Source organism: Schistocerca americana, chromosome 4, assembly GCF_021461395.2.
Source record: "Schistocerca americana isolate TAMUIC-IGC-003095 chromosome 4, iqSchAmer2.1, whole genome shotgun sequence".
NCBI lineage: Eukaryota > Metazoa > Arthropoda > Insecta > Orthoptera > Acrididae > Schistocerca > Schistocerca americana.
In genome coordinates, this window is record NC_060122.1 from 345,939,195 (window position 1) to 345,963,380 (window position 24,186).

At 39.5% G+C, this 24,186-nt stretch overlaps 1 protein-coding gene across 1 annotated transcript in view; it reads left to right on the plus strand.

Annotated features, from left to right (window-relative positions):
* The window catches only part of LOC124612843 (gamma-tubulin complex component 4), a 159,804-nt gene that overhangs the window by 41,993 nt on the left and 93,625 nt on the right, over positions 1 to 24,186 (plus strand). Inside the window, exon 4 of the mRNA XM_047141272.1 lies at positions 17,429 to 17,523. Within this exon, the coding sequence (XP_046997228.1) occupies positions 17,429 to 17,523 (95 nt within the window). The remainder of the gene's footprint in view (positions 1 to 17,428; positions 17,524 to 24,186) is intronic.

Here is a 24,186-nt window from a genome sequence, read left to right on the forward strand (position 1 = left end):
TTACAAAATGGACACTGTCAAAGTACAAGAAATGTTCAAAACAAACCATTAACTTGCACCACGAACACAGAATGAAAAATGGTGTGCCACAGTGACCACAAAGGTTTGCTTTATCAAGATTGAAGGCAAACTCCTTGGGAGTTACAAACCATGCAGGACATTCAGCTAGGTATCCACTGTTTAAGATGCACATGTGGAATCATATTGGTCCTATGGGGTGGTGAGAATTGATGGAATGTGATGGCATACAGTCGCATGCGAAGCAATCTGTAGTGGAACTTACCGTGAAAGTGGCTATCCTTTAAGGCATAGCTGCAGACAGCACGATAACGTGTTCTATAGGCACAGAAGAAACAAGCTTCCAGAAGCTGAATTTGTCATTGCAGGTGGTATGGATTGCAGTGTCACACACTTTTCAGCCAGGATAGTTTGCCCTAAAGAAGTGTGATTTTTATTCACAGACCAGGAATGAAGCAAAAACATGTTATTTTGACCAGTTATCAGCCAAAAGCAGCGCTCGTACCATATTTGGAGTTCTCTTATGCTCATTTGTCCACTCTTGCTTGATAAGACTGCCCTTGCAATGTCACACATATGAGGAAGAATCGTAGGGGCCAGACCTCCTCCAACTTCTCGCAGCACAGGAAATAACTTTCCAGCCAATTTACCAACTAGATAAACAGTCGGCATAATTTTATATGGATGCTTTAAGGCATTGATATTAGTTGATCTTGTTACAACACTTTTGGTATCTCTAAGGGGTGGGGGTCATTACTTATTCTAATTGATTTCCACTGAAGAGTATCTGTACTGTAAGGCGCTATGTTATTTATCCTAACTAACTGTGCATCATTAGCAGAGAGAGAGCATTTGTTGCTAGGTAAACAGCTATTTTCTTGCTTTTAGCTTCACCAAAGAAAACATTATCAGTTAGGCCCTACTGTCTTTATCCACCCATGTTACATAGTTAAATACTGAGATCAAATTGTAGCGTCCAAATGAGGTTTTCAGATAATTTTTCCTTTCAGAATCCTTAAGAAAATGTAGACGGAAGTCACCACAGACTATTAATTGCTTGCTGCTGTCTGAAAGATAGCATAGTAAGGGATCTAGATTCCTCATATACATCTCAAAATTTCTCAGTGGGGATCTATACATAGTTATAATTAACAGTGAACTATTTTTCAGTACTGATTCACAAGAACACACTTCTATGTGCTGATCATTACAAAATGTACCAGTCTCATTGTTTTCGATCTTGTGTTCAGTCTTAATATGTGTTACAACTCATGCTTTTCCTGTAATATTTCTGCATGAGTAAGCTGATAAAGTGTAATCTTTTATAAGCAACTGTGTGCCACCACATGAGATATCCTTCCGGGTTCTCTGGTGATGATGGCCAAGATCCAAACAAGTGGTTGAAGGTATATGAGCGTATATCCAAATTTAAAAAATGGGATGACATGGTGTGTTTGGCTAACGTATTGTTCTACTTGGAGGGCACTGCAAGCAATGGTATGAGAACAACGCGGAGAAATTCACAAGCTGGGAAGTATTCCAGCTGGAACTACGCAAGTATTTTGGCGACACAAAATGACAGAAGTGCAAGGCTGAAGATAAAGCGCAGGGCACAGTGTCCATCCTACATTCAAGACGTCTTGGAGCTGTGTAAAATAAAGGATCCTAGAATGACGGAGGAAGACAAGGTTGCACATCTCATGAAGGGTGTTGCTGAGGACATGTATCAAGCCCTACTCCTGAAGGAGGTTTCGACAGCAGACGACTTCATAAAATGGTGCCAGTATATTGTGACAATGCATCAAAAAAGAATTACATGCAAGAAGTTTGAGTGGCTGCCAAACGTCATATTGATGTCTGTGATGGAGGAAGCAACTGATTTCATGAGTGTTCATCAGATAGTGAGAGAGGAAGTTCAGAAGTCACTTAGATTGCACGGCAAGCAAAAAAACAGAGACGCTTCAAGAGGTCATAAGGGAGGAAGTGGAAGAGACATTAAACCCAATCTCTCATCCTCCAATTCCCTTTTAAACGGTGAAAAAGTAGAGACCCAGGTGGAGTTACATTCCTACAATGCCGCATGAGGAACATGTTTGGGTACCAAGGAAGACTGACATCTGGAGGACCGAGGATAACCAACCAGTATGTTTCCACTGTGGGCGACCGGGACATGTGGTGCACTATTGTCGAGAAAGGCGGCAGATATTTGAGGACACCTGCGCCAGAAGACAGCAGACTGATCTTAGCCGATGCCAACTCCGGAACAACGAAGATGAACAAGAAGATGTGGGTACAGGACAATGTAGGTCACCATCGCCGGAAGCTAGTCGCTGGAGAGGACGCTCCCCAACATGCCTATCAAGGTCTCCATCACCATTTAGAAGCTCCAGCTGATCATCTGGTCACCAAAACCTAGAAAACTAGAGGGTGTGACCTTCCTTGGAGGTAAGGCCGCTGAAGAGAAAAATCCTCCACTGTCAATCACTACAAAAATGATCGGAAACTATGTCGATATCCTCATAGATGGCTAACCAGCCCAAGCTCTTGTAAACTTTGGAGCATCATATTCAGTCATTTCAGAGAAGTACCGTCGCCAGTTTCAGAAAACCATATTTGTTGACAACAAAACATCTCTGCTGAAGGTGGCTAATGGGAAATATGTAAACCCTACAGGAAGATGTATCATTCGTGTGGGCATAAGTGGCCAAACACAGCCCTTAGAATTCATCGTCTTACAAGAGTGTAGTCATGACGTCATTCTCAGATGGGACTTTTTGAAAGCTTCTCAGCCAATTATAGATCGTGATTGCTCGAAGATTATGCTAGATGAGATGAGATACTGTGGACAGGAAGATGCGCATCAGAGTGTGTGGAAACTATGTGTACTGGATGAAGTGATCATTCCTGCAGTCACTGCTAGAAAGGTAACTGTCACGTGTCATGCCATGCATCAACCCATGGATCTTGTAGTGGAATGTAAGAGACGCATATCAATGAAGAATAACTTGGTCATCCCAGCCTTTGTCGTCTCATTTAAGAATGGATTCGGTGAATTGTGTATAGTTAACTGTCACTGAGAACTGCAGATCCTTCCAAGACGCATGTGCGTAGCAAATGCTGAGCCATTAATTGTAGAACAGCTGAGCATCATAGAAACCTCCCATGCCAAGTCTGTGGGCGAAATTAGCACTACCACTACAAGACAAGAACTTCTAGCTCGACTATCACCAGATCTCTATGGAACAACACAAGAAACTACTTGCCATTCTTCAAGAGTTCTCTGATTGCTTCAATCCTCAGGTGAAGAGCAAATTAGACAAATCAACGGTGAAGCACCAGATTAGCACTGGAGACCATCAACCCATAAGCCAGAAGAGAGCATGCCTTGTGTCAGCAATGGAACGTCGAATAATTTGCGACGAGGTGGAGAAAATGATGAAGAATGACATCATTCAGCCTTCGCAGAGCCCATGTTCATCACCAGTGGTCCTTGTCAGGAAGAAGGTTGGCGGTTGGCACTTTTGTGTTGATCACAGGAAGCTTAATAATATAACTAAAAAGGATGTTACCCTCTTCCACAAATTGGCGATACACTAGATTGTGTGAAGGGGGCTAAGTTTTTCTCAACCATGGACATGTACTCGGGATACTGGCAAATCGAAATAGATGAGGCTGATCATGAGAAAACTGCATTCGTCACCCCTGATGGCCTGTATGAGTGTAAGGTAATGCCGTTTGGTTTGTGTAATGCACCAGCAACTTTTGAATGGATGATGGATAATCTTCTACGTCACCTGAAGTGGACAATGTGTCTTTGTTATTTAGATGACATTATAGTGTTCTCAGAGACATTTGATGAACATATAAGAAGACTCAGGGTGGTTCTTCAGTGTCTCCAACAAGGTGGAATGAAACTTAATCCAAGAAAATGTCTCTTTGGAGCAAAATAAATCAAAATGCTATGACACCTTGTGTAAAACGAAGGTGTGCAGCCAGACCCAGAAAAGATGATATCTATAATGGAATTTCCTATTCCTAAAAGTATTAGAGATGTGAGAAGCTTTGACAAATTACGTTCTTATTACCGTCGTTTTATCAATGATTTTTATATCAAAGCTGGGCCACTCCAAGAGTTGTTAAAAGCTGATGCTAAATTTATGTAGGGTGGTGCTCAACAAGATTCTTTTGATGTGCTGTGAAAAACTCTGATAACTGACCCTGTACTTCGCCCGTATGATGAGAGAGCACCTACAGAACTACGTACAGATGCCAGCGGTTCTGGTGCAAATTTCGGATGGAAAAGAGAAGGTTATAGCCTATGCTTCTAGGACACTTACAGAAGCTGAGAGAAACTACTCAACTACAGAAAGAGAATTTCTTGTTGTGATCTGGGCCATGTGCAAGTTTAGACAGTATCTCTATGGAAGGCCATTCACAGTTGTTACAGACCATCATTCACTTTGGTGGTTGACAGGTCTTAAGGATCCAACAGGACGACTCGCCTGGTGGTCACTACATCTTCAAGAGTATGACATTACCATAGTGTACAAAAGTACAAGAAAACACCAAGATGCTGACTTGTCTCTCAGGAAACCCTTGCAAGACCGTCAAGACTCTGGTGAAGATAGTGACTGTCTTGCTGCTCTCCAGGACCTCTCTGCTGAGCAGAAGGACGATGCCAAGATATCTCAAATTATGCTTGCCTTAAATCAGTCAGAGGATGCGAAAGGATTAGTTAATGGATTACTTTGCAAGAAAAACTTTGATCCGTTTGGAAAGAGGTGGCTACCAGTGATTCCTAAACACATGCGCTTAAATGTTCTACAGAAATTCCATGACACACCTGAGGCCAGACATTTAGGATTTACTAAGACGTACTATAGAATCCGCAAGAGATTTTTCTGGCCAAGTTTATTTAGGAGTGTCCATCACTATGTGTCGCACTGTTGAGAGTGCCAGAGGAGAAAGACAGTTCCTCAGAAACCACCTGGCCCACTGATACCAATTCCACCAGCTGAAACGCCTTTCTAGCGTGTTGGGATTGATCACCTCAGATGGTTTCCAATGTCTGCTAGTGGCAATAGATGGATTATTGTTTGCACTGATTATCTGACACGCTGTGCCATTACAAAATCTGTGAAAACAGCTGAAACATCTGAGGTAGCCAAATTCATCGTGGACGACATTGTATTAAAACACGGTGCCCCAAGGTCGTTAATTAGGGACCGAGGGAAAGTTTTTCAATCAAATCTTGTGACAGAGATAAACCATCGGTGCAACATTACTCATCACATGTTGACTGCCTACCATCCACAAAGTAACAGGCTTACTGAACACCTTAATGAGACCTTGGCCGACATGCTATCAATGTTCGTCAATGTTGAACAGAGCAACTGGGGTGAGGTGCTACCTTTTGTGACGTTTGCTTACAACACCGCCAAACAAGACACCACAGGATTTACACCATTTTTTCTGGTGCATGGCCATGAGGCGACTACAATGGACATTTTGTTTCCATTACATCCTGATGACATGGACGATGACTACATCGGCCAGGTGTTAACCGGAGCTGGGGAAGCTCGGCAGTTAGCTCAACTCCGCTCACTGCAGGCTCAAGAAAATGATCACTGAAGGTATGACGTGAGCTACCACCCTGTTGTCTACCAGTCTGGTGACCTCGTCTGGATCTTCACTCCTGTTTGGAAAGTTGGTCTCTCTGAGAAGCTCCTCAGGTGCTACTTTAGACCATATAAGGTTGTAAGACAGTTGTCTGATTTTTACTCATGAAGTTGAAGATTTTGACCATGACACAAGATGACGAAAGATCAGAGATATGGTCCATGTCCTTCGAATGAAGCTCTTAATGGATCCTGCAACCCGGGATAAATTCGAAGCTCCAATGACAGGCAACAAGTGGAAAGGTGACGAAGAGTGTAATGGCAAAATAAGTTCTGAGTTCACCGCCAGGATGAGAATCGGTCATTGGGAGTCGGAGTATGCAGGACTGATGACTCGTTCCCGGACTAGGAGGATGTAACACAGAGATGCTGTTCACTTAAGGAGGGAACAATGTCGATGAAGAAGCTAAGTAGCACCACGGTGTGATGGTTATAATACTAAACTGTTGCATGAAGGGTCGTAAGTTCAGAACTCACCTGGACTGTACGATTTGAATTTCTATATTCGGTTCGAGTACATTCTAGACGTATCCACAGATGTACATTATTGTACTGGAATGTTCTGTAGCTGTATACATACTATATGTGTTCTGGCCAGAGGCAGTTCGCTCTGCGCTGTTGTACGTGCAAGTGCTGAATAAACCTTCGTTAAGTGAAGTTAGTGTTTGTCATCCATCTAATTACACCTTGTTCTATGTGACATTATTATAAATTAATTATAGATCAAGAATGAAGAAGAATGAACAGAAAAAGTAACAAGAATTTAGATTTGTGTAACCCTCCATAATTTTTTTTATTTATAAACTGTTGAGACTTCTTTAAATGAATTCCCATAACAAAACAATTGCCCTAGAACAGCTTAAGAGTTTGATGACATTATATTTATCAATAATGTTCATATAATGTAAATAAAAATAATTTGGAAAGTAGAGAAGAAAATTGAATTTAGCAATTAGAAAATAAAATTAATGGGGGTACAATGCTCATGTATTTATAAATTTGCCATTAAAACATCCAATCATGAAGATATGATTGTAATACTAATGTTTTATGTTTGCTTAAAACTGTAATTACCAGTTTCATTGAGACGGCAATAATTGCTGTAACTATGAAAGTAATTCCTAGATTTTGCATAAGTTGTCAAACTTCATTTAGTAGAGATTGAAATAAAAAGATACAACATGATTCTGTTCATTGTCATTTAAAAAAATGTAATGTTTATTACTCTTATGAATACAGAAGAGCGTGAGCATTGAGTGGTTAATTCTGGTAATACAGCAAACCTGCATAAATTGCGCTAATTCTAATGGTTGACAGTCTTAGATGATCATGCATTTTCATTAACATGTAATTCCTAAAAAAATCAATATGTCAGTATGATTTTAACAATCTTTTTTCAATTGACAATAAATGGGGACAGTCTGTAAAGAACAATGGCTTACTTGAATAAGAAAACTCCAATAAAACTCGGCATTCTGGTCCAAGCTGCCACAGATGGTAGTCGTGTGTGTGAGTTGTGCTTGTGTATGTGAATGAATACATGGGTATTTCGTTTCCTCAAGAAGGCTTTGGCCAAAAGCTAATGTGTAAGTGTTGTTTTGTTGTGTCTGCCTGCAACACAACATGTCATCTTTACGGTTAGTAGCAATCTATGTTTTCGTTTCATAGTTGAAAATGCCAATAAGCATTTTTTAATAATAATGAAACCATGTCTTCACTATAACGCATACTACTGCAACCCATTATTATTATAGTGGTACAATTTGTAATTTTGCTCCAAATGTGATTATTAATATCACAATAACAATGCTGGTAAAAAGCACATAGGAATAGCACATAAAAAAGTCATACGCATAACACATAATAAAATACAGTATGTAAAATTACTTAAAGTTTCTGGATTCTTTTTTAGTAAATGCATGACACAGCACTGTATAGTAAATCTAAATTTATTGTGACCAGTTTCAGCCCTTGATCATCATCCAGAAGGAAAGAAAAGCAATAAAGCCTTCAAATGTTGTACATCATGCAGCATGGCTTTTCCCCTGAATGGGCCACATCATCTTGTTGTGAAGCTTTGTTATTCTGTTGTGCACAGTAATTGTGACTGTAATAAGGATGTTATTCTGATGTAGAATGACGTATGGCTTGTGAAGGCTTCATTGTTTTTCTTTTTTTCTGGATGATGGTCAAGGACTGAAACTCTCCTGAATAAATACAAATTTACCATACAACACTGTGTCATACCTTTCCTAAGTTATATTGAATGTCACCTGAAAAAATATTTTTATTGATTCTGTTAGAAACAGAAATTATCTTTTTGACTCAATAATAGTAAAATTGCAAAAAATTAATTGTAATTGTGGCATTTGTGCAAACTTGCTGTGAAATTTCTCATGCTTAGTGAATAATAAACTAATTTAGAACCAAATCCTGATCCAGGCTTTTACGAAAAGAAACGTTACTCCACCAGGAAGCAGTAAAACGAGACACAGAGATGAATTTTTCAGTTACACAGCCCAAACAGACTCTGCTTATGGCACACACACACACACACACACACACACACACACACACACACACACACACACACATTGCCTTTTGGAACCAGATTTCAGCTCAAAATGGTTCAAATGGCTCTAAGCACTATGGAACTTAACATCTGAGGTCATCAGTCCCCTAGAATTAGATCTACTTGAACCTAGCTAACCTAAGGACATCACACACATCCATGCCCGAGGCAGGATTCGAACCTGTGACATAGCAGCAGCACGGTTCTGGACTGAAGTGCCTAGAACCGCTCGGCCACAGCAGCCGGCAGATTTCAGCTCTTCAATCCACTATGACATCTCTGTGCTCTATGGATCCCATTATGTCTGCTTCATGTGCGCCTGATACAACAACATCCCCCCCCCCTCCAAGGCTTTTCCATCATTTTGCATGCACAAAGTTAGCCTTTCTTCCTTGGTGTGTTAACTGTTTGGGACTGCCATTCGATTACATCTGCACTGGCTTGACGTGCACTCAAACCTAGCCTTCCATCTTTTCCCTTAGTTTCCACCTTCCCCATCCACTGCTTTTCCCTACCAATCATTACATCATCTATACTACTGAATAATCCTGTAAATGGATCAATCACTTTCTTTTTGGAATGCATCCAACACAAAGTGTTAGGGTTGTCAAAAAGTGGGGGGGGGGGGGGGGGGCAGGGGGGCAGAGATGAAAGTAGAGTCAGCACTACTGTTGTTGCCAAATATTATCATAATAGTCACACATCCATGACAGATTACTGCTAAATGTGTTCTGCTACTTTGCCTGTTAGCAATTCTAAAAGTGTTACCGAACCTCTGCATAATAAGTCTGGGATGCCCATGTCACATTGATTCCATATGGCCTAAGTGGACTTCATTTTGTAAAAGTTATGTCTGTTGTGTGTGAATATTTTCCATCCAGAAATCTTTGAGTATGTTGTTATGCCTACTGGTACACTTACTTATACACTGAAGCGCCAAAGAAACTGGTATAAGCATGTGTATTCAAATACAGATACATGTAAACAGGCAGAATACAGCGCTGCATTGGGCAACACCTATATAAGACACCAAATGTCTGGCATAGTTGTTAGATCAGTTACTGCTGCTACAACGGTAGGTTATCAAGATTTAAGTGAGTTTGAACATGGTGTTATAGTCTGTGCACGGGCCATGGGACACAGTATCCCCGAAGTAGCAATGAAGTGGGGATTTTCCCATACAGCCATTTCACGTGTGTGCACTGAATATCAGGAATCTGGTAAAACATCAAATCTCTGACATCGGTGTGGCTGGAAAAAGATCCTGCAAGAATGGGACCAACAATGACTGAAGACAATCATTCAATGTGACACAAAGGCAACCCTTCCGCAAATTGCTGCAGATTTCAATCCTGGGCCATCAACAAGCATCAGCATGCAAACCATTCAACAAAACATCATTGATATGGGCTTTTGGAGCTGAAGACCCACCCGTGTACCCTTAATGACTGCATGGCATGAAGCTTTACGTCTTGACTCGGCCAACACCAACATTGAACTGTTGATGACAGGAAACATGTTGCCTGGTCAAACGAGTCTCATTTCAAATTGTATTGAGCGGATGGACGAGTATGGGTATAGAGACAACTGCAGGTCAGCAGGGGACTGTTCAAGCTAGTGGAGGCTCTGTAACGCCGTGGGGTGCGTGCAGTTGAAGTGATATGGGACCCTTGATTTGCATCCATTCATGTTCATTGTGCATTCCGCCGGACTTGGGAAATTCCAGCAGGACAATGCGACACCCCACACTTTCAGAATTGCAACATAGTGGCTCCAGGAACACATTTCTGAGTTTGAACACTTCCGCTTTCCACCAAAATCCTCAGACATGGAAATTATTGAGCATATCTGGGATGTCTTGCAAAGCGCTGTTCAGAATAGATCTGCACTCCCTCATGCTCTTATGGATTTATGAACAGCCTTGCACGATTCATGGGGTCAGTTCCATCCAGCACTACTTCAGACATTAGTCGAGTCCATGCCAAGTCATGTGGCACTTCTGCATACTCACAGGAGCCCTGCATGATATGAGGCAGGTGTACCAGTTTCTCTGGCCCTTCAGTGTATGTAGTATTAGTGATCCAATGTTAGTGTTAGTCATTATTATTGTCTACGTGCACAGTGTCAGCTAATAGCAGTTTGTTTGTGCTGTCAAGAAACTACATGAGGGGTGCGCACAGTTATGAGCACGTGCGGTTGCATAAGTGTGTGCACTCATACTGATATAACATTGGAAGTTCACTGAGGCTTTTTACGGATGATGCTGTAGTATATCGAGAGGTTGTAACAATGGAAAATTGTACTGAAATGCAGGAGGATCTGCAATGAATTGACGCATTGTGCAGGGAATGGCAATTGAATCTCAATGTAGACAAGTGTAATGTGCTGCGAATACATAGAAGAAAGATCCTTTATCATTTAGCTACAATATAGCAGGTCAGCAACTGGAAGGAGTTAATTCCATAAATTATCTGGGAGTAGGCATTAGGAGTGATTTAAAATGGAATGACTATATAAAATTAATTGTTGGTATAGCAGATGTCAGACTGACATTCATTGGAAGAATCCTAAGGAAATACAGTCCGAAAACAAAGGAAGTAGGTTACAGTACACTTGTTTGCCCACTGCTCGAATACTGCTGACCGGTGTGGGATCTGTACCAGATAGGGTTGATAGAAGAGATAGAGAAGATCCAACGGAGAGCAGTGTGCTTGGTTACAGGATCATTTAGTAATTACGAAAGCATTACAGAGATGATAGATAAACTCCAGTGGAAGACTCTGCGAGAGAGACGCTAAGTAGCTTGCTGCGGGCTTTTGTTGAAGTTTCAAGAACATACCTTCACAGAGAAGTCAAGCAGTATATTGCTCCCTCCTACATATATCTCGCAAAGAGACCATGAGGATGAAGTCTGAGCGATTAGAGCCCACACAGAAGCATATCGACATTCTTTCTTTCCACCAACAATACGAGACTGGAATAGAAGGGAGAAACGACAGAGGTACTTAAGGTACCCTCCGCCACACACCGTCAGGTGGCTTGTGGAGTATGGATGTAGATGTAGATATACTTCTTGCTAAATGGCTTCTAATAGTGCAAAAAATGTAAAATTGAGAAAAATAACAGTTTAAAGATTTAGTTCAAATATTTCATCATTTAATAGGTTTTCCATATTTTAAAGCCCTCTATACTTATACTCTTAATCCTCCAGGCTTCTGTTCTCCTCCTTTATAATCTATGTGAGCTCTATTTGTAGACTGGACAGTGCTGTGTCAGCTTTGTTGATCCCCCTCTGATCAATGGTGGGAAGTGTTTTTGCAGTATTTACACCAGGTCTCTTCAGCACTTCAATTCTGCCTGTATTTCCTGCAATGAAATATAATACTGCATCATAGACATCATAGACATCTATTTTTTGTACATTAAGCCCACGGAATGTACTTTTCGAACATCTGATCCAAATTAAATTACGTAGTCTGGGTTTTCTCATGAAGCACATCCTCTGTAAATCAGGGTTTGCAGATTACCTCAGTGGGGGTTAATTGTATTCATAACAGGTTCTGGTAGAGTGTGCATACATGAATATATTTCATTCCATGTGTGGTTCTTAAATCAGGCATCTTTGGAGGAAAGATAATGTCTTGGTGTTTTGCCTGAGGATAGATTATGAAAATTAATTGTTTGTCCAGCCCATGACATAGTCTCTAAATTATTTGTATTTTCCCAAATACTTCTTGAAAGAGTAAGCCTGCATTTTTCTTGTAGGAGTTTTCCACCATCAAGCATGTAGCCTTTCTTCTCCTTTAGGAGCATTGTGTGGTTTTTATCTACTACAACTTTGAAGGAAGAGTAGTTCCTATTAACAATACGAGAGAAGGAAAGTTGCTGCTCACGATATAGCGGAGATACTGAGCTGCGATAGGCACATTAAAAAGATTCACACAATCATAGCTTTCGGCCATTAAGGCCTTTGTCAGCAGTAGACACACATACACCCACGCGCGCACACACACACACACACACACTCATGCAAGTGCAACTTCCGCTATGTGGTGAGTAGCAACTTTCCTTCTCTAGTAGTTCCTATTACCATTTTGCAAATGTCTGAAGAGGTGGGGGGGACTTGGAGTGTGGAGTAAACCATTTTAATTTTTTAAAGACATTTCTAATGCTGCTATCAAGATAAAATTTATACATAACATTGATTAAACTAAGTAGATGAAGATTTTTTTGAAGATTGATTGTTTGAACCCAAATCCATGATATTCCCCTTAAAAGAGCTATGAGCATTTCTTCATCTTTGATACTGTGAAACAGGTCTCTTCTGTTATAAGCTCTTTGCTTTCCATGTTTTGAAAAGTTATTGTATGTGCCCAAACACAAAAAATGTCCTGTAAACATGGACTCTAAACTGCACACCTTGAAACCTATGAGCAGTCGTCTATCTTGACTACTGTGAAAAACATCTCTTTTTACTGAACAAGTGCTCAGAGCTCTTAAGGTATGCATTTTAGAGCCCATGTTTACCAGATTTTAATGTTTTGAGTGATCATTTCTGCTGTATCCCTTAAAACTGACCATTCTTCCTGGGAAACCTTGTATGTAGGTGGTGTCTGTAAGAACTGAAAGAACTCAGTTATAGTGTGGTTTGGCATTTCCTTTTCTCCTCATTGACAACTGCTTCTTTGACAAAGGTTTATTCATTCCAGATGGATTTGATATATGGGCCATGCTCAAACATAAATCGTTTCATGCTTTGATTGGGAATGACATGATGAGACATCGTTAAACATTTCTTGGTATTCAGGGAGAAGTAAACTTTTTGGCTTTTATTTGAATTTTTCCAATGGCATCCACCTGCCAGTATTTGATTTGGTGTTAGGTATAGATTTCTGTTCAGGTTATACCGAGGTTCCATTCTGTGTCACTCCTTTTCAGCCTTAGGTTGCACAAGGGGATAGTATGCACTTAACTTGGTTGATCTTGCAACTAGATAATTCTTGAATGCCTGTAAGTTTGCATAACAGGCTCTGTTTCCTGATTGTATCCTTTTTTAATACATTGTCTTATATTATTATTGCTGGTTAAGAGGACACCTAAATAATGGAAGCAGCTGACAGCTTTAAAACATTTATTAGAGGCCTTCAGCTCATGTGGTGTTCTTCTTCCCTTAGAATTGGACATTACCATTTATTTGAGCTTGTTTTCATTTACTATAAGTCAAATTTTTGCTCCTTCTGATTCCATTGTTTCATATATTTTTTAAAAGGGTGTTTACATCTCTTGCCACAATTGCAATATCATTTGCATATGCACATATGTGACTGGATTTCATCATTATTGTTCCTCTCGTGTTAATCTTTTGTATCGGACTTTGTAGTGCTAAAGTGAACAGGACTACAGAGAGATCATCAACCTGTTTCAGTCCATCTGTAAAGGTAAAGCCCTTGCGCACTTTTACGTTTGTCTTTATGTCCTTCATTATTAACTCAACTAACAAACCACCTTAGCTTCTCATAGATGCCCAGTTCTTTTAGTATGTTATACAGTGTTGACCTGTCAGTACTATCAAAAGCTTGTTTAAAATCAACAAACAGGAAGTGGAGATCTATGTCATAGTCACAAAATTTCTCAATTATTTGTCTAATAACAAACAGTTGGTAATAAATGCCCCTATTTGACGGGAAACCACTTTGGTATGCTCTGAGGATCTTTTCAGCTCACTTCTTTATCCTTTCATTCAGCATCCTGGAAAATATTTTGTAGGTGTATTCAATAAAGTTAGGTCTCTGTATTTTTCACAGTCTAACTTTTTTCCTTTTTTATTTATAGGACATATTATTCCAGTTTTCCAGTTCTCAGGCATGCTTTCATTTTCTCATATTATGTTTATTATTGCGTGACAATCAAATTTTATAAGTTCTGATACTATCCCATCTTCAACAGGTGCATGGTTATTTTATGTCTGAAAAAGAAAACAGAATAGCTGAAAGCAAAATTTCTAGAGATAAAAGAACTAAAGGATCAGAATGAAGCAAGAAAATTCAATTATGCAATTAGAAAGATGAGAAAAAATTTTCAACCAATGCAAAATCCATGTAAAAATAGAAATGATAAGATAATCAGAAATGAACAAAAAATATTGCAGTGATGGGCAAAATACTTTGAAAATAAGCTCAATACCAACTCAGACCTGGTATCATGAGATCCACAAGAACAGGAAAAGTAAATACAGGCAAAAGAAGATGAAAGAGAAGCAAGAAGGCCAACAATGCAGAAAGTGGAGTCAGTGATGTATTTGTAGACTTGACAGTGCTGTGTCAGCTTTGATGATTCCCCTCTGATCATTGGTGGAGAATGTTTTTGCAGTAAACATGCCTGGATTTACACAAGCTCTCTTCAGCACTTCAATTCTGCCAGTATTTCCTGCAATGAAATATAATACTGCATCATAGACATCTATTTTTGCACATTAAGTCCACAGAATGTACTGTTTGATAATCTGATCCAAATTAAATTATGTAGGCCTTCAGTCACAGTCTGGGTTTTCTCATGAAGCAAGTCCTCTGTAAATCAGGGTTTGCAGATTACCTCAGTGGGGGTTAATTGCATTCATAACAGACATATCCTATGAACATTATACCTGAATTCCTTATACACCTTGTCATTTCTTCTTGTCTCCATCTGTAGCATTCTGTCTTGCTGCATTTTTATATTCTGTTGCTAGTCTGCATTCATCATCAAACCATTTGTTTCTTTCCCTTCTTCTTATCCCAGTTGTTTCTTCTGCTGCTTCCTTCACTACTTTTATTTTTTATTTATTTATTAAGCATCTATTCATCATATCTTTTACATGGGATGTAGCTGACTTGGTATTAGATTGGTGCATAAGTTTGTAGCATTTTTGTTTTACATATTGATATTCCTGTTGCTGTGGGTTTATTTATTGATTGTCATTTTTTATTTGTAGTTCACTGTTTGCATTTGAGTTTACATATTATTGTTTTGCCATTTGGAGATAGTGAGTGGAGCTGTGGATGCTACAGAATGGAATGCCAAGTAGAGAAACTGGAACATTTACAACATACTCTGAGTTCAGTAGATGTGTGACAGCAGTGGAGGTGGCCAGAAACATTTGTGTCATTTATGGGGATAAATGCCATTTGACAGAGCATGGAAAGAAAATGGTTTTCTTGTTTTAAGGAGGATTGTTATGACATTAATGACTCTCCACATCCAGGAAGGTCTTTGGGGCTTGATGAAAATTTTTTGAACACATTAATCCACAATGATCCACATCAGTGTACGCAAGAACTGACAGATTTGATGAACTGTGATATTCCTTCATTGTGTGACGTTTTCATGCGGTGGGGAAGGTTCAAAAATTGGGTGTATGGATACAGCATGCTCTAAGCCAGAATTGCAAAAATCTGTGGGTGGCCTAATGTGTATCTGTGCTTGCTCATCATTGGTTGGCTGATGAACAACACCAACCATTCCTATCCTGTACAGTTACTGGTGATGAGAAATGATGTCTTTATGCTAACATAAGGAAAAGAAAAAAAATGATTTGGGCCCAGGCAAAGCAGCAACTTCCTTTACAAAGACCTGTGCACACACAAAGAAGACAATGCTATGCATCTGGTAAAACAGTGATGGTGTGATGTACTGCAAATTGCTTCCCTGAGGTGTAACCATCACTGCTGACATTTATTGCCAACAACTGAGACATCTTGCAGATGCAATCCAAGAACTATGACCAGGAAAACTGTGTGAAGTGATGCTATTCCATGACAATGCCCAACTGCATTCTACTAGACTGACAAAAAAAAATGCTAAACAGGAGTTGGGCTGAGAAGTCATTCTACACCCACCCTATTCACGTGATCTTGCACCCTTAGATTTTCACCTTTTCCACTCTCCATTGAACAACCTCCAAGGAACTTCCTTTGTGGATGAAAATGCACTCCAAACATGGATCAACGAGTTCTTCACCTCAAAACTATGTGATCTCTAAAGTTTCAGAATCGCAAAGTCACTTCAGCATTGGCAGGCTGTTGTAAATAGTAAAGGGAAATATATTATTGATGACTAAAGTCTCTGTTAAGTGCATCTGTTGTTTTTATTAAACTTATGGAAAAACCTTATGAACTTGTGCACCAACTAAATACATTAGTACACAATTTTAAATAGATGTTACATAACAACAACATTGATTTATTAATACATTAAAATATAGTACAATCCAATACCTAGTGCAGTAGATAACTAAAGAAGTTTTAGATACATAATACAAAAAAGGAAATAATTTAAATTTATGTCAACAGATATTCATGTACAGTGTTATAGTGTCTGTCCTTACTTTCTTCATGTAGTGTGTATCTCCCTGATACTCTTCCACATTCATTTTGCCCAACATGTGCATTAAGTCTCCCATAACTAGCAGTAGGTTGTAGTTTTGTACTTTACTACATGTTCTTTCAAGGTCTTCATAAAACTATTCTTTTATTCGTTCTTCCGCTTCCTCTGTTGGAGCATATGATGTTATTATAGTTACATTCCTGAATTTTCCTTTTGCACATTTTAAAGTGCAGACTGTATGTATACATGTATTTAATTTCCATCTTGCATTTTATGTTTCACAGAGCAGTCATGTGATACATTCTAATTCATAACATATATATTTGATTTGGATCCAATAGGTAACACTACATAAGCAGGTCATTCCTGTCGCTCTCTGCTTTTTGGCATCACAGCAGGTGACTTTGACTGAAATTTTACATTAGAAGAAGGAACGGACTTTTCAGGGTAGTTATGAATGAAGCAGACAAAAACAAAACTGTTTTATGTTGTATTAGTGGAAATAGCTTTATCATAATGGGACACCATTTTATTACTTTGAATCATTGATCATTGATAGTCTGATTCCTGTTTTTTTTTTTTTTTTTTTGAAAGCACAATCTATTTGCAGTGAGGAAGCAGTTAATACAGACAAACAACGAAAACAAACTTGTAACTGAGGGCTTGCTGTTTTGTGCCTGCTCTATGAACTATTTACTAATTTTTTAGTAACCATTAGTGATGTGAAATTGTTGAAGGGTACTGATGTCATCATTTTGTGATAATGATGCAGAATCACTCATAACAGTTGTTTTTGCAGATAAAAGAACAGAACATCTATGGGTGCAGCCTCCTGGGTTTTGTGCACAGATACTTGTTAACTGGAGTGAATGATGTGAAATCTGCAATGAAATGGTGAGTGGATTCATTCTCATGTTTTTGTTTTTAGGATGAAACACAGTGTTAGTGTATCACTGAAACTCAGTTTGGCGAAGCATCAGAGGTACAAAAGTTCTTCTTCTTGTCTGTAACACAAGTTTTAAAAATGGAAAATATTGTTATATCAGCATCCAGTATTTGATTTCTTGATTGACTTTGTCACTGGAACAAATGTTGCTTAGCAGTTGGATTTGTGTATTCCCCCTTCCCTGGTGCAACAGAGGGTACATACTCATCTATGCTTCAAATTGTGAGCGTTGGAATAGACAGGGCCCCAAACAAAATTTAGCAACTAATAAATATTGTTATGCCACTTATTGTACTTGGGTGCGCAAAACTTAAGAATGAAAGTAACTTTTGCTTGATGTGTCACTGCCTAGTAGCACAGCTCAATGAAACTTGGACAATACTTAGAAATAATTGCTACAATATAGTAGAGAAGGTAACTGAAAGAAATATGCAGTCTGACAAACAGAAATGTCACTTTTACTCAAAGACAACAATTATATTTTAGTCACCTCAATTCATGTTAGGCCTCTGAATGTTACAGAAGACAAGACATGATTCGTATGGTGTGTTATCGTCTTGGATGTCAATGCATATTTTTCAATGTGCTCCCATGCTGGCCTCAAGTTTCGTAAGGAATTCTTGTTTAGTATGCAGCACTACGTCTCCCCACTGAATCCCACACATGTTTGATGCGATTTAAGTTGGGGGATTGGGCAGACCAGTTCATGCGTTGAATATCCTCTCGTGCCAAAGGCTCCTCCACGTGCAGTGTTGAGTGGAGTCACATCCCAGAGAAGACACACATAGGGAAAGGGAGTACATTGTCATAATAATACTGAGTGATAGGTGTACTGTGTTCAGAGATTTGGAGGTCAGTGTGTCCATGCAATATTATGCCTCCCCACACTATTACACCTGGACCATCTAAATGATTGTGTTCGACAATGTTCCTGGGTGCTTTACGTATTGCAGCCTCTTGCCATATGAGAGTACATCCGGCATTGTTGAACATGATGGTTTTGATGGTCCAGGTGTTGTAGTGTGAGGAGACAGTGTTACATGGACATATGATCTCCAAATCTTTGAACATGGTACAGTCATTGGTCAACATTATTGTGAAACTGTACATCTTTCCCGTGCGTGTCTTTTCAGGAGCACATTCAGCCGTGACTTCATTTTTATCGAACACTGCGGGTAGAGGTGGTCTTGGAATGAGAGGATATTTAGCAAACTGGCTGGCCTGCCCATTTCTCCAACTTAAATCCCATTGAGCATATGGGAACAGATTGGGGGGACATATTACCACATGTCCACAAACATCGACGACTATCCAACAGTTGTCAATTGCTCTGGTGGAGGAATGGAGTGCCCTACCACAAGAACTCATTACCAACCATGTTGCCAGTATAGGAGCTCATTACAGAGCATACATTGCCATCCAAGGTGATCACACATCTTGCTGAAAACTGTGTCCTGCCTTTTGCAGTGCCTGAAATTCCCAGTGGATCTTCAAGGATTGTGTGTAATTATTGTCTTCAAATAAAAGTGTCATTTCTATTTATCTTATTGCATATTTCTTCCAGTTACATTCTGTACTGTACTTTAGCAGCTCTTTTTGTGCTCAGTCCAAGTTTCACTGAGACACATCATGCAAAAGTTATTTTTTTTGTTAAGGTTTGCACGCCAGTGTGGAGTGGCAGTAGCAGATTTATGCATTGTCTGCAGTCGCTTAAGTGTGTATAAGAGCAGCAAATATTTGTATAGCCTTTATAAAATAGTAAATCATGTTTCAGTGAGTACTGCATACGAACAAGATACATTTTTGGTCTGGGACCGGATGTAACTCAGATATGGACAGATAACTGCAGGATCACCCTATCTGTTGACCTTTTCCATGGAGTAGCTTAGTTATTTGGTCAGTTGTTTATTCACTAGTAAATTATTTGTAAAATAATATCAGACATCATCTTAATTGAAAACTGCAACATAAAAAAACTAATTCAAACATACCGTAACATTACATTATTGAAAAATACTTCTACACTGTTCAGATGTATCACCACACCATTCTGCTGAATTCTTCATGTTGTCCCCTGGTCAGTCTGAAAAATCTGAGTCAATGCTTCATCATAATTAGTTGATTTTGAGCTCAAGAGACTGGAAAGAGGATAGAATATTCCATCACAGAGCCTCGGCATATGATTTTACAGTAACGCTACTAAACCATTGCAATTTATAGCAGAATGACAGTCATGTATTATCAGTTAATATCACTCACCAGTCCCTACTCTGTGTTATCCAAATAACCCTTGATTTTATGGTATAAATTATTTAAGAGGTATGCCTTAACTTATGTTTTAAATATTTGGATTTTAGTTGCCACTTTAATCTTCTTGGGCAGTTTATTGTAAATTTTATTCCCTTCTGGAAAATGCTGTTTTCTATTTGTTTACTCTTGGTAAATGTAAGTTTAGGTGGCTTCTGTTCCGTGATCAAGAATTCTGCTGTTCATGAGTTACTCTTCTTGATGTGCATAACAGATTGGTAGATGTACTCAGGTGGTGCAGCAGGAGTTCCAAACTGTTTAAACAGATATTTACAGAGAACTCAGTTTACTAGTTTAGTTACTGTTTTAAAGATCCTTTTCTGTAGTGGGAAGACTGTGTCAACATATTGTGTATGGAGCTCCCAAAATGATTCCTCTTTCTCAGAAGCAAATCGGGAACCGACGGTGTCTTTCTTCAGGGTTCCAAAAATATGGAAATCACATGGGGGGAGAGATCTATAACTGTACGAAGAATGTGCGAGGCCTTTCCCAGTGAAATTTTCTACTGTAGTTGTAACAACCTTGGCAACATGTGGACCAGCAGATGATTTGCTTCGGATGAAGAGGTGCATGACTGGGTACAGTCATCGTTCTGAAGGTGACTACAAATATGTTTCCATGAAGCCTCGAGGTGTGTCGTGATTCTCAGTTAGTTTTGTGTGCCGTCGCACTGCATGCCATTGCCTCGCTGTTGAGATACAGTGTCTTTTGTCTATGGGCAGATGAGTGGCTGGAAGTAACAGACAATAAGCTGTGTCTTGTGAAGCCCACAACAAGGCAGTGGCGTACTTTTTTCCAGCCATGTCGGTGGGTTGAGGTCCTCCTTATTCCCCTTTGCATAGGCTACAGCCCTATAATGCATCGCTTCTTGCTCTGGCGAGAGAAACTTCCAGTGTGTGGTGTTTGTAACATACAGATCACTGTGTGTCACATTTTATTAGACTGTGTTTTATTTTCAGACCAGAGATGGTGGGCAGATTTGGAGACAGACCTGCCATCTATTTTAAGTGACTTTCCGATGAATGTGGTTAGAGTTTTGAAGGTTCTTGAATTGTCCACCGTGTTTCCCCAGATTTCAGGGAGGCGGTTTATGTATTGTCAGGGTGACTGGCTCAGTCATATTTTTCTGTAAATAGACAGCCTGTCACATTTGCCTGTGGCATTGTTTTAGCTCTTGTGTTGTTTTACTTGGGTATGGCATCTTTCACACCCACTCCATTGTCTTAAAGCCTTTGAGATAGAGTGATTGTGTGAGTGAATGTGAGTGAGGTGGAGTGTCATTTCATATGTTTCATTCTCACTGTGTGTGACAATTTTAGTGATTTTTATCCGCATCTGTTTCTCTTCAGATGTGTCAGGCAACTGATAACCTCAGTGTTGGGCACTCATATGAGTGTGAGTCAAATGAAAATCTTAAATGCTTTTTTAAGTATTATTTATTGTGCAGAAGTGGTACAAATCTGTATCACTTTTCAACATAATCTCCCCCATACTCAATGCAAGTCCTCTGCACTTACAAAGTGCATAAATTCCTTTAGAAAAAAATTCTTTTGGTAGACCACGCAACCACTCGTGCACCGTGTGGCGTACCTCTTCATCAGAATGAAACTTCTTTCCTCCCATTGTGTCTTTGAGTGGTCTAAACATATGGAAATCACTTGGGGCAAGGTCTGGTGAGTATGGTGGATGAGGAAGACACTCAAAATGCAGGTCTGTGATTGTTGCAACTGTTGTGCGGGCAGTGTGGGGCCTTGCATTGTCATGTTGCAAAAGGACACCTGCTGACAGCAATCCATGTCGCTTTGATTAGATTGCAGGCCGCAGATGATTTTTTTGGGAGATCTGTGTTTGACTAGTGACAGTGGTCCCTCTATGCATGTAATCCTCCAAAATGACACCTTTTTCGTCCCAAAATAGAGTCAGCATAACCTTCCCTGCTGATGGTTCTTTTCAAAACTTCTTTGGTTTTGGTGACGAGAAATGCCGCCATTCCTTGTTCTCTCTCTTAGTTTCCGGTTGGTGGAAGTGAACCCAGGTCTTGTCCCCAGTAACGATTCTTGCAAGGAAGCCATCACCTTCTTGTTTAAAGCGCCGAAGAAGTTCTTCACAAGCATCAACATGTCGTTTTCTCATTTCAGGAGTTGGCTGCCATGGTACCCATCTTGCAGACACTTTGTGAAACTGGAGCACATCATGCACAGTGTGGTGTGCTGAGCTATGACTAATTTGTAAACATGCTGCAATGTCATTCAGTGTCACTCGGCGGTTTTCCTTCACTATGGCTTCAACTGCTGCAATGTTCTGTGGAGTCACAACTCGTTGTTCCTGACCTGGACGACGTGCATCTTCCACTGAAGTCACACCATTTGCGAATTTCTTACTCCATTTGTAGACTTGCTGCTGTGACAAATATGCATCACCATACTGAGCCTCCATTCCTCGATGAATTTCAATAGGTTTCACACCTTCACTACGCAAAAACCGAATAAGAGAATGCTGTTCTTCCCTGGTGCAAGTTGCAAGTGGGGCAGCCATCTTTGTACTGATATTGCGATGGTATGTGTGCATCTGCACTATGCTACCACCTACAGGCCATTCTGCACGCTGTTTGTAGCACACTTACCAACTTACAGGATAACGGTGTGAAATTTCTGTTTGTTATTACAAATTTAAGGTTTTCATTTGACTCACCCTCGTAAAATCAAAACGCACACATTGGCAATCTTGTGTCACAGTGGTATAAAAGTGTCAACAGTTATGGCAATTGCTCTTGAATTAATAAACAGTTTACTTTCCTTTTAGGTTTTTGTACCTTAATTCATAGAAAAGAAGTCCATATAGGTTCACTCTGTTGTCCATCTGTCTGTCTGACTGTTCAAAAACCTTTCTCTGGAACGAGCAGATGTATCAAGTTGAAATATGTATATCACGTAAGAGGTCTGACAATGTAAAAAAGGGGACCCTTCTAAGCCAATGAAATCAAAAGATATGGCCATTTATGTGTGTAATTTTGAATCTGGCACACCCATGCATCAAAACCTGCAGGGTACTTTCTGTTGACCTGGGGTCATGAAATTTTGCAAGACGTAAAGCTTCACAAAAAAGGAAAATCATTAATTTGTAATTATATCACGGGAAAAAATATTTCTTTTGACATTTGTTATCGAACTTCAAAAGTCTCAGAATCCCTGGCACCTATATCTTGCCAGTAACAACGTTGATAATAGGCAAAAATCATTGAGATCCTTTATTCCCGTAATGGTTGAACTGTCTGTATACATAATTAGGTTTGTACAAAACCCTCAGTGCACGAGTCCCACTCACACCTAGTCAGTTTTGTTCCCATTTGTCTTGTTTTCACTTGACTCTGCCTTATACATCTAGACACAAGTTCAGACATGTACAAGTAGTTCTCATTACTCGTCTACCTATATACGTGAACAAGTACTCTATACTGGTTTCCACTTCAGTATTACGTATATCTACATATTACTTTAATAATCAGTACTAATACACTCATCAAGTAAATATAGTCCTTTGGTAAATATTGAGATTACTCTGAAGGAATTCCGCTGACTAGTATGCTTCATTTTTAATCCAGATCTCTATCTGCTTAAATTTATAAAAAGGTAGCATTTTTACTGTTTGTGGTAGTTTATTGTACTGTTTTAACCTTTGATGTTCATGACTCTTGTTCAGCAGTTATTGCCTGGAAAGTAGTACACCTTATGGCAGTTTTTTGTTTTTTGTATTGTGCAGATTTGCATTCAATCCCAGAGTAAATTTGTTTTCTTTGCTTGGTTTTTACAGAAATCGCTATGGCCCAGTCCTAAGATATATGCGACTGCTTTCTTCTGCCATCTGAATACACAGTTTGACACTGGTGACCTGTAGACAGTTTTGTAAAATCAGTAGAAACTGTTGTCAATTCTGGCACCACTTAGATCTGTTCAAAAAATTCTGGAACTTTGTCCACGAAATTTTTCTACGCTTACCTTTTCCTTGTTGTGCGTGGTCTCCTTTTAAATACTCTCCTCCACAATTGATAACCTCTCCCAAAACCATTTCTACCTCCAGAAGCAGTCTTTGTATGGCTCTTGCTGGATCATGTGAAGTGCCACCTGCTAATTTTCTTTTATCTCACCTATCATTGCAAATTTACGTCCTTTCAACTGGGTTTTAAACTTTGGGGGGAGGGGGGCGGGGAGAAAAAAAGGGGGGGGAGCAAGGTCTGTAGAGTACGGAGGATGAGGCAGCTCGCTGATTTTGTTTTTTGTGCATTAGTCATGAACCATCGGGGATGA